The following is a 12,142-nucleotide window of genomic DNA, read 5'->3' on the forward strand; positions in this document are numbered from 1 at the left end:
AGGCTAAATAACGCTCCAAACTTGCGCTCAATTTTGGCGAGGAAAAACTGTCATAGCCATTTTCAACGGGGTCCCTTGCCCTCTGACCTCAAGATATGTGAATGAAAATGGGTTCTATGGGTACCCACAAGTCTCCCCTTTACAGACATGCCCACTTTATGATAATCACATGCAGTTTGGGGCAAGTCATAGTCAAGTCAGCACACTGACACACTGACAGCTGTTGTTGCCTGTTGGGCTTGAGTTTGCCATGTTATGATTTGAGCATATTCTTTATACTAAATGCAGTACCTGTGAGGGTTTCTGGACAATATTTGTCATTGTTTAGTGTTAATTGATTTCCAAAAATAAATATATACATACATTTGCATAAAGCAGCATATTTGCCCACTCCAATGTTGATAAGAGTATTAAATACTTGACAAATCTCCACGTAAGGTACATTTTTAACAGATAAAAAATGTGATTAATTTGCGATTAATCACGATTAATTCTAGACAATCGTGTGATTAATCATGATTAAATATTTGAATCAATTGATAGCCCTAATTTCAATGCTATATATTCGTTTTTTAAATTTCAACTTTAATATTCAATTATATTTAACAATTAGATGTTCAGCTGCTTATAAAATACAATGCCTTTGCTTGTCTTTGCTGTCTGGCACCAATTCAGCTGAAAATTGCATGTAGCATCTCACCTGGTCATGAAAAAAACCACAATATATGTCAGCAACACCACAATCTGTCAGCAAATACCTCACAGCAAGTTTTATTTATACATCCAAAAACAAAAGATCAAATTTCTCACACTATATACAGATATTACATACAGTGTTTGTACACATATTACATAATTTGTACACAAGAAAAATATACATAAAAATGTAAACCTTTGTATACAAAAAATACCTTAGACAAATTAAACAAGGACCGATAACAAAAGGTGACTAGATTAGCTCATCCTATCTTTAAAAACAGTAATACAGTACATTCAATGAGTATAGGAATTTGTCAGCCATCTCTGAATTCAAGCAGTTAAATGTGCCTACAGTACGAGCCCTGTTAATTTTGTTCTACGTGGTGTTTGGGTAAACTGGTGCGGTGACTAATCTCATGCTATGTGGATACAGCAGTAATGCCTCGCAAACATTTCCATCCATTTTTTTTGTGTTTTTTAACTTTTCGGGGGCCACTGTGTGTTTATGACTATTAGTTACAACACAGAGAGGCCCAGTCGTCTCTGGTGGAGCTACGGGTTTACACTTCATTTTGTGTTTTCTCTTTGGAAGGGAGAGACAGAACTGGGCCTTCTCACAGCTGGAAATGGGGGTGTTGGGGGGGGGTAGTCTGGTGCAGGCTCAGAGCTGGTAATGATGGCAGCTGTTCATTTAATGAGCGTCCAAGCAAAAAATAAAAAAAAATAAAAAGGCAAGACAGACACTGGACAAGTAACAAGTTAAACACCACCGGCCTCATCCACTCCTGTGCAAATCCATGTTGGAAAAACATACTGTAATGTTGATCCGTTTTCCTCCACAAAATGAACGGTGATGCATATAATTCCTATGTTTCGTTTCACCACCAAGAATCAAACCAGTGACCATAATCGAATAATAATATATAACGCTCTCACACAAACGGTTGCCGCCCCATGCAAATCTCAAGACTTCTTCCTGGAGTTTAATAGCTATCAAAGATACTCTCCGTCCGAATATTAGTTTTAAAAACATTGATCCCTCCGACTTACAATCTCGATAGCTATTAAAAAACAAGAGACTCATTCTACAAGACACAGATTCCACTGAATACATTGCCAATAACAATTTCAATCCATTGCTACTCAATAATTCACCAACAAACCCCAAGATAGAGACTCGCTACTCTATATACCTAATACTCAACAATATCTGATCAAATGTCTAATATAATATCTATTAAAAAGCCATGGTTGTACTGCTGTATGCGTCGGTAACAGGCAGGGGGAGGAGCTCTCGGGTGGTTCTCATTTTCAGACCCCAGGATTGTGTTGTTTAGCTTAAAATCACTTTATAAGTACTGCTCAAAACACCAATTTATACCATTTAAAATCACTATGTAAGCCCTCTCTGGGTATTCTGGCCTCATAGTGGGTTTCCTTGGAATTCTGACACCGAATTTGCCGGACATGTAAGTCACTAATAACCATTGTAATATGTGGACCAGAGAGCACCTTTGAGAGTAGACACTTAAAGTCCCTGGATTACACCATCGTCACCCCAACCATTAACACTGAAACTCCTTTTATTAGCCTTCAAAAAATCCACTCGGTGTGACCCGAGAGAAGAAGGCTGACCTGATCACTGGTCTCTCTTGAGTGAAATAGTCCTGCTGTAAAGTAAAAACAACAGTTTATAGAGGCCAAAATATGTTCCTGATCCAGCCCGGATTCAGCGAGGTGAAGCTACATGTAATGAGACCAATAAAATACCTTACAATGCTAGAGTTATGTTAATGTGTTTATTGCTTTAAGAAACTATATTTACCTTCAAGTGTCTACTAGGCCACTCAGAGTCCCCACAACCAATGGTGAGGTCGGAGAGTTTGACGTCTGAGCAAACCGATAAAATGAGCACATTATACAGTATACACAATATAAAAACAGCTGTTTTAAAAGTATTTTGGTAAATTCATACTGTGAAATCTGACTCGGTAAAGATTCTATATCATGATAACAGTTAAATAGCTTGAAACATAATGGGTCACAAATATCACAAACCTGTACTCTTTGTTTTTCAGAGGGGGTGACAGAAGCGGTGTATGAAACAGGTGGGGGAAAAATTAAAAATGCAATGGCTATCTGAGCAAGGCAGGGTACAGTTGAAATCATTTAAAGACAGGACTTTAACTGGCAAAGCAAAAACAAACCGACCGCTGATTGAGGCTTCTGCGTCGATGAATTCTGAGCACTATGACAGATAATCTCTGCTAAAGGTCCTTTCCGCCAATTTTCACCCGTTTATTTCACCACAAAAATCTACCCCCCTGCTGACGAAACCACAAGGCATCAAACAAGTGGACTCACACTGACTTAAAAACCTCCAGAGACCGCCTGGCTACGGAGTAAAAGAACGAAAATAGTGAGGAAAATCTGAGGTTGTGCAAATTCATTATCAAATAGTGCACTATTACCACATTGCACACATGTAGCAGATGAAAGAGGGGTGGTCAATCGGGAGCCAGTCGACTGGATTGTAAGTGACTGTGAGTCCACGGACCGTCGCGCAGCCGCTGCAGGCTCTCATTTACTTTGCGTAAAGGGTGGCGTGGCGCTGTTGGCACTTGCAGCGGTGGCACTAACTATGGAAAAGCCAGCGGGGGGCGCTGTGGAGCTGTGGCTGGGCTGCACGTCTTTCGGGATGCCACTGTGGGAGGCCAATTGATGGCCAAAGGCCGCGCTGAACTGTGGGAGCTGTTGCTTGGGCTGCGTGGAGGTCAGAAGATCGTGCGACGAGGGTGGGAGGGAGGATGAGGGCGCGGGGGAAGTCGTTAAACCCGTCAAGCCGCTCTGGGGCATCGCCGAGAGCGCCGCCATGGGCTGCAGCGTCACAGAGTGGGTGGTGGCCGGGGGCGTGGACAGGGAGGTGGATATGAGATGACTTTCCGACCCTATGAGATTGCCAAACTGCGTGGGGTCTGTGAGGGGGAGAGGGAGATTGTTCCATGAAGAGCGCGGGGGTCCCGGTACGCCGCCGAGAGGGACCTCCAGCAGCAGAGGGGTGTCTGTCTGGAAGGAGCTGGCGTGGGGAGACGATATGTGGTCGCTGTACGGTGATGGCACGTGCTCACTGCTGTAGTGGCTGCCTTGGGGAGATGACGTGGGCGCGTCCGACTTGGCCAGGACGTGGGACGTGTGTGTCCGGGAAAACGTTCGCTCCGTCATGGAGGTCTGAGTGAGCAGGGAGGTGGTGGAGGGGGCTACCGTAGAAGAAGATGAGGTCAGGTTGGAGCACGGCGTCTGGGGCTGGTTAGCGGGCTGAGATGGCGGCGAGGGGGGGAAGTGACCCCCGGTGGACTGCAGTAGATTGTCCTCCAGCTCGAGGCTGGTGAAGTTCTCCGTCGGGATGCGGCTGCTGAGCAGGTCCCCCATGCCCCCCGGCTGGACCGGACCAGGGAACACGGTCAGGGCTCGGTGGTCCACTCCTTCAGATGGGGCCAGGTCTCCCATGGAGGTCAGGCACACCAGAGAGTCTGGGTAGGACCCCATAGCCTGCAGAGCACGCACCAGCTCCTCCGCCTCCTCCGTGGTGGGCAATAAATCCCCGTTTTTACCTAAACATATACACATTTATCATTATAATATTACAGACAGGGAGGACTTTGTAAGTAGGGGTGGGGAAAAAAAAAAAAAATCGATCCACCTACGCATCGCAATTTTTGTACGATTTTGAAATAGATTTTTTTAATGCCAGAATCGATATATTTGCTTCATTTGAGTCTATGTGGAGGTAGAAGGAAGTTACCGCTTTTATTGTTGCAGTCTGAGTAATGGGACGTTATAGCTGTTCCGTATCTGTCAACCAAAACAAATCGCAGCGAGCCAAAACGTTATTGTATTGCGGTAACGTGCGGTCAAGCCAGCCTTCACTCGCATCTCTGTGGTCAAATCGGCCGACGCTACAACTGTAGAGCACCCATATACTGACATATATGTTAAATGCATTCGAACGGTCCCGATGGAGCTGACCACAGATGTTTAAAGAGAACGGAGCTAACAGTATGAGCTTGGCGACGGACTTGGCGAAGTTAGTGGAAGTATACACGAGTGACTACATCTGGTTTTCAAAATAAGGTGTTAACAAAAGGGAACTGTATATACAAAATACATATATAGAAATAAGATTAATTGGTTTATAATCTCCAGAAGTATAAAATGTTACATGCCCTTTATAAATTAAAAAGAATTCTACTAATTTGTGAGGGAAAAAAATTTAATAAATAATTCCTGACGACTGATATATTTGACTTCAGGACATCTATGACTACATACATTTTATATAAATCAAACATTTTAATGTATTAATTTAGATATATTCCAAAGGAAAAGTCCCTAGAAGTGTATGATTCAACTTTTTCCCATGGTCTAGTGTTAAAAAAGCTAACAAAAATCGCAATGAATCGAAATATCGACTCGCAATACATATCGAATCGACACCCAAGTAAGCACATGACAGAATGAGCTGTATGACAACCTTCAAACAAGTCGAAGTCCTGCAGGTCATCAGCTAGTCTGGGTAACACATCGGAGAAATCCTCCTGGTTCAGCTCGAGGTCATTTGGAATGTCTGCCATTTCATTGGTGATGTCGTCAGGAAGCTCCTCTGCGCTCAGGTCTGGAGTTGAAGGGCTCCTGCCGCAAAGATGAGAAAAAAATGCTTAGTGAAGAAATGCTACTGCAGAAAAGGAGCTGTGTGACACGAGAGGGTATCGTCTCTGACCCACTAAATGTTTAAGTCAACAGTGTAGAGAAACAAAGTGTAGCGTACCTGATGCCGGCCTGTGAGGGCATCGCTAGGCTTATAGAAGGCATTCCCAGGTTCCCCTGTGGCAACGCTGGAGGGATGGGTTTCTGAGGCCTCCGCGGTCCTCTCCTCCTCTTCTTCTTGTGTTTTTTGGTGAGTGCCGGTGGTTTGGTCTTTTTACGTGGCTTTCGCTGTTGCTGCTGCTGGTGCTGCACTCGCCGGTTACCGTCCCCTCGCAGGAAGTTATCCTGTGTATGGAGTCATCATAACATTAGCCCACATGAGAATCAAATGGAGCAGTCACAATCAATGAAGAGAACATTAAAAGGAAAAGTTTGACATTTTGGGAAATATGCTTATTCGCTTTCTTGCAGAGTTACACTGATCAGGAAAAGAACTACACACCAGATCAGGTGTTGTGGCAATTCACCGCAGGGCTGTGCGGCGATATGGGAGAGTCACTTTAATGGTCTATTAACTGCGAGGATTAACGTCTTTTGTTCCCTCGTGGCTGGGTTGTGCAGCTCTGGATTGCCGGTTATGTGATTAGTCGCAAAAGTTGATTCTGTTTCTACTTTTCTGCTGCAGGCCGTAGCAGGCCGCAGCCCAATCACATTACCCCCATTCAAAATGAATGGAAGGACTTGGACTTTGCCGCACTGCCTGATCTGGTGTGAATTCAGCCTGAGATCATTTCCTGAGAGTGGTATCAATCTTCTCATCGAACTCGCCCAAAAAAAAAAAAAAAAAAAAGTTTTTCCAAAATATTGAAATTGCCCTTCGAGTATTGAACTCACCATTTTTTTGGCATGCTCTTCACAGAGTGGTGTCTGGTGCGTGATGTCAAACACGGGGATGGAGCACTGCTGACCATCTGCAAATTTGGCTGTGCAACTAGCAAAGAGCTGCTGGGAACGATTCAACAGAATGTCTACAGACGACAATAAAGGAAATAACACAATACACTAGACAGAGAGAGAGCATGTGATCACAGTGCTCCGTCACAAAGGGATATTGTACGTTAAAAAACATGTACAACTGAAATCACAGCCATTCTTCTGCAACTTGTAGTGACCAGCTAATGTGGTGGAAAGGATACGCTGAAAGCAGTGTCGGGTGAAGGGCAGAGCCCTGTTGTTGCAGGCCTGGCCCTTTGTGCTGCCAGTGCAGGTCCCCGTATCTGTGTTCTGCTGCCTCGCTGGAGCCGCACTGTAGAGACACACAGACACGGGACTGAGCGAACAGCAACAACACTACCACATTTGTTACGTGTTGTAAGTTTCAAATCAGGAGATGAAGGTACAATGTGACATTTGTGAGAGAATACCTTGAGGAGTTTCGAGAGGCACCGCGTAACTCCTGGATCAGCTGCCCGGCACAGTCAGGGTTGTTACTGGCGGCGTGCAGCAAGGCTTTGCGGAAGGCATAGCGGTATCTCTTTTGGCGGATACTCGCCCTCTCCTGCCTGCACACGTGCTTGTATTTCTCCTGGAGGTACGAGCAAAGCCTAAGTAGCCGCGTTCTCCGCGAGGAACCGCCGTCGTCTTCCAACCTATTTAGAAAACAATGCAAAGCAGTCATGACTAGAAAAGGTCAAAGTTTATACTGCGGGGTTAAGTGTTAAGATACCGACCCATTCCGTGGTCTCCAAGAGCTCTGGAAAGGGACAAATGTCTCTGCCTCCTCTTCATCATCGTCATCAGCACTGTCTTCTGACCAGTCCAGTCCTGGAAGAGAACTTGTTAGAGCGGTTCATCTATCTCGGCAGGCTCAAATCTCAATTGCTACACTATATCGGAACTAACACAGTCCCTAAAAACTGCACATGAATTTCTTTCTAAGTAAGGAAATAAACTGAGTGGTAAATGCATTTAAATTAAGCACCTAGATGAGGAAAGAGGTCTCCATGCTCCTGGTGTGTCTTGGCACAGAGCTGCACCAGATGTTGCAACCTGGCCAGGCAGCTGGCAGAAGGTGAGAAGGCAGCGGGACGCATGACGACCACGTGCCGCTGATTGTTACTGCCGCTGTCCTTGCAACTGACAGGCAAGTGAGTAGCGGCGAAAGGCATTTTCCTGCTGAGTGATGGCCCAGAAGGTTGCACTGGACTGGGTGCTGCATTAGCGGGCATCCCTGGAGGCAGAAAGTTGACCGTCTGAGGTGGTGGTGGATTGCATAATAAACCCTGCTGCTGTCCTGGGAAGATGAAGGAAGTCACGCTGGAGTGCTGGGGCGGCTGGAGAAGACCTGACTGCTGCCGCGGGAGATGAGTGTTGAGCGGCGAGGAGGGGTGGACGCGGGGGGCAGGGGCGGGACTAAAGTGCTCAGGAGGTGTCTGGAAGAGGTCCGTGTCGTGGCAGAGTTTCTGGTTGAGCACCAGCCGACTCTGTAGTTTCTTCTTGATGGCGCTGCCCTTCCGAGGAGTGCCCACCTCCTCCCCGTCTGTGTCGTCCTCGTAAAAGGCAAAAGGGTCCAGGAGCTCCCCATCGGGGAGGGGTAACAGGCGCGTACAGGGAGGAGATGGCGGAAGTTCATCGAGACCGTTGGGAGCTTTCAGAGCTAGAGAGGGCACAGTTATGTTGAGAGCCACTGACTCCAGGTGAGCCCGTGAGCGCATTTCCTCCAAAGCGTCATGCTTCTTTTTCCGTTCCTTCTTGGGGATAAAGCCCAGAACTTGCAGGTGGCTGTTACAGTATCTGGAAAACAAGAACACATCCTCAGCATAACATTTTCTGCACAGCATAGTGGAAAACTCTACAGACACACACACTTGCAAAGATACACACCTGCGGTCCTCCGACTTGGGGATGGGGTTGGTACATCGCTGGCTGTTGTACTTGGCCACATATTCACATTGCTTGAAGGGGGCCGTCTTATCCTCCAGAACGTGTCGGATACAGAAAGCATAGCCATTTAGCCTGCGCTGCTTGCAGAGCTTTGGGCTGTACGAGCACAACGGCTTATTGTCCACCTCTGAGAAGTGTATGTGTTTGCCTTCATACATCACGTGACTCTTGTTCTTGACAACATCAGCTGATGGGATAAAGGCAGGGGAAACCAAGAATTACATCACTAACACTTCATACTGAAAGGGGAACCATGCATGGGTTGAGAGGCAGGGAAATAGGTTTCAATACGATAATACTTTATTGTCAGACAGGTCTGAAATTTGTTTTGCATCACAGCAGCTCCATTTGCAAAATCACAGAAAGGACAAAGACAAGAAACAAGGATACATACATTTAAACATTACGATCACAGAAGACGATATTCAGGGCCCTTCAACGTACATTTGATCTGGGATTAGGCTCCATATTTAGTTTTAGGATTGACTGGTGTACAAAAGAGTGCTTCAGTCTAACCTCTTTAAATCGTGGAACCCTGTATCTCCGATTTGATGGTAACAATTCATATTCACTGTTCAAAACATGGTTGAGGTCAGAGACGATGGTGTTAGTCAGCCTTAACATGTTATTATGAAAGGCTGATTCATAGGATTTCTCAAGGGGTTGACCTACAATCTTTGAGCAGATTTTCAAAGATTATAGGTCAACCCCTTGAGAAATTCTATGAATCAGCCTTTCCACAGCTCTTAGCTGATTTAGGTACTTAATGAGAGACAATATTCAGGAAGCCCACATATGCAATTTAATTTGACGCATTACTATTTTTGGTGTCATGCTAAAAATGAAATTACATTCCATGAAAGACTGATTTCCTAATTGCTTGTTTGTTAAACTACTATTTGACTGTATATTGTGAATAACAAATATCGCACTCACATGTTAAAGGTCCCATATCGTGCTAATTTTCAGGTTCATACTTGTATTCCTACTAGAACATGTTTACATGCTGTAATGTTCAAAAAAATCTTTATTTTCCTCATACCGTCTGCCTGAATAATCCTGTATTTACCCTCCGTCTTAAACGCTCTGTTTTAGCGCATTTCGACGGATTGCGACAAAATTGCAACAGAATTGTGTTGCTAGGCAACAGTTTGGGTTCATGTGTACTTCCTGTCAACTGATGACATTCATATACACTGCAACCAGGAATAAACTGGAACACATTTAGAATGTTTACGTTTAAATCTGTGTAAAGGGTCTAAATATTGTATATTTGTGACATCACAAATGGACAGAAATCCTGACAGCTTGTTTCAAATGCACAGTTTCTGAATACAGACTGTGTGTATTTCCCTTTGGATTGAGTGTTTCGATACTTTCACAGTATTTATATAGGACTTAAGCCTGCTTTATAATAATAAAAAATATGAAAATCTCACTTTTTTACAATATGGGACCTTTAATACTTATTTGAGAACATTTTAGTCCAAACTTTGCTACTACTGGTTGCTTTCACACCTTCTCATTTTCAGTGTCAAAAAAGTACCTCATTGAGAAAAAGGTAATTGCATATCCAACAGTCCATTCAATTATCCTTCAAGCTACCACTTTACAGGATGATATGATGATGGTGGTACAACAGTATATACAGCATGACAGCTGTCTGCATGACAAAGTTAAAAACTATTAGACAACATTCAGGAAGCCCACATATATATATAAAATTTGATGACTATTTTTGGTGTCATGTTAAAAATGAAATTACATTCCATGAATGACTGATTTCATAATTGCTTGTTCGTTAAACTACTATTTGACTGTGAATAACAAACATTACACTGACATGTTAATACTTATTTGAGAACATTTTAGTCCAAAGTTTGCTGCTGAATACTGGTTGCTTTCACACCTTCTACTTTTCAGTGTCAAAATATATATCTCATTGAGAAATAGTTAATTGTATATATCCAACAGTCCATTCAATTATCCTTCAAGCTGCCACTTTACAGGATGATGTGATGATGATGGTACAACAGTATGTTGCCTGACAGCTGTCTGCATGACAAAGTTAAAAAGTATAGTCACCTGCTAATGTGGAGGCATCAAACTAACACAAGCTGAACACTGAAATAACTCAATAAAAGTCTCCTGTTTGTATGTAAGGTTTCTTAATAAGCATGTTTATCACAATAACACTGTAACAGCCTGTTGTAGCGTTAGCTTCAGTAGCTTAGCTTAGCTTAGCTGCTACATTTAACTTTAACTGTGTGTTTTCAAGCTGGTCCTGAGAGCTCTACGGCTCTGACAGCTGAGCTACATGCTGTTACATGTCATTTATATCAGGTTAACAACTTTACATACCGGGACAAGGCAACAGACGGTGACTAATGTTAGCTAGCGTAGCATTGCTAGCCCGGGGAGCTAGCTTAGCAACATTAGCTTAGCAACAGTAGCTTAGCAACATTAGCTTAGCAACAGTAGCTTGGAGCTAAGAGATGTGAAACTTAAACACTATGGAATTATAACTGTTACGTGTAACAAACACCCACAAGACACAGCTTTATGTATCTTAAAGCAGATAAATACATTTATCAATATGGACCTAGACACGCAAAAGTAAAAATATGAGCTAGTTAGCTAACAAGCTAGCCCACAAGCTAGCCAACCAAGGCCTATGGAAAGGAGGCTGCGTCACGCGTCATCAACGCTTATCATCTGCACATGCGCAGTAGAATCTGGCCGCAGCTTGAGTTACTCTGCGCATGCGCAGTACACATCATACCCCAAGACCCGTGACCCATCCTCCTTCTACAGGCCTTGTAGCCAAACAAGCTAAAAACACACAGACTAGTAGGCGGGCAGCTAACCAGGAAACGGAAACATCCAGCTACACTATAAAAAGATCTATTCTACACTTTACTTTCATTAAAGAAAAACATGCCAGCGTAATCATAAAATTACAAGTAATAATCAACCTCAATTTAGTTTCTTTTGTGCACACAAACATGAGACATTTATAGCTTTCAAACAAAGGGTCTAAAGGCTTTTAAGGCCTGTCCATGAAGGCCTAATCGATATAAATTATAGCCAATATCTGTACTATAGTGTCACATTAAGCAGGCTGCAGGACTTGAGTCAACATTGCACAACTCCCCTATATCTACTTTAAAGGCGCTGAGTCATTTAGTCAGATCACAAGTCATAAAATAAATCATTAATAAAAAGAGGCCTGTTAGCATCCATAGCACCGCGGTGTCTAGTAGAACTTAGCCGTGTGAAGCGTGCGCGAAACGGCCACACTCCAGAAATCGACACCGAGGCTGTGTGTGTGATTTTCGCTTACCTTGAATTGGTGTAAGGTATTCAGGCTCCAGATCAGACAGACGTGCCGAGAGAGTCTATTAGAATCAGCTAGGCTATTTGTGCCATCGATATTGGAGACACAGTGATCTTCATCGAGCTCGGTGCATCTTGCAATAATAAGGATGCATTTAAATATATATATAGGCTATATCCCAGAGCAAATTACAAAGCAGTAGGCAGGCTGCTGAGGATTTTAGTTGGGATCCACAGCAGACTCCCTCACAGCACCACTACAGGCACTGAGAGGACATGACAACAATCCTCTCAACAACAACAACCTCTCCTACCATATTGGAAATTCAACTTTGTTAAAAAGCAGCCTGCAGTGTGTTTAAGTGACATGTTAAATCTCTTTTATGACAGGAAATGTCAGTTTCTGTGCATGCATTTTCCATTTTTAAATGATATAGACTGAGAGGTCCTGCAGAAGTGT

The 12,142-nt window shown here is 43.6% G+C and overlaps 1 protein-coding gene across 1 annotated transcript; it reads right to left on the minus strand.

Annotated features, from left to right (window-relative positions):
* Window positions 1-747: 747 nt before the first annotated feature.
* Window positions 748-12,142, minus strand: ino80da (INO80 complex subunit Da). The gene is made up of 10 exons (XM_074659230.1): window positions 11,690-12,142; window positions 8,287-8,533; window positions 7,385-8,196; window positions 7,134-7,227; window positions 6,828-7,052; window positions 6,600-6,709; window positions 6,298-6,431; window positions 5,525-5,748; window positions 5,231-5,388; window positions 748-4,310 (listed from the first exon to the last, which is right to left on the minus strand). Exons 2-10 carry the CDS (start codon window positions 8,502-8,504, stop codon window positions 3,280-3,282), a joined length of 3,006 nt encoding a protein of 1,001 aa, XP_074515331.1. The 5' UTR covers window positions 8,505-8,533; window positions 11,690-12,142; the 3' UTR covers window positions 748-3,279.

The sequence above is a fragment of the Sebastes fasciatus genome, chromosome 14 (genome assembly GCF_043250625.1).
Source record: "Sebastes fasciatus isolate fSebFas1 chromosome 14, fSebFas1.pri, whole genome shotgun sequence".
NCBI lineage: Eukaryota > Metazoa > Chordata > Actinopteri > Perciformes > Sebastidae > Sebastes > Sebastes fasciatus.

Bases quoted from the DNA above. Each gene is read 5' to 3' on its own strand.
- ino80da (XM_074659230.1), bottom strand. From the start codon at position 8,504: ATGTATGAAGGCAAACACATACACTTCTCAGAGGTGGACAATAAGCCG. The intron at 7,228-7,384 runs GTGCTTAATTTA...GTTCTCTTCCAG, and splicing joins AGACCTCTTTCCTCATCTAG to GACTGGACTGGTCAGAAGAC. The intron at 6,710-6,827 runs GTATTCTCTCAC...GTGTCTCTACAG, and splicing joins GCCTCTCGAAACTCCTCAAG to TGCGGCTCCAGCGAGGCAGC.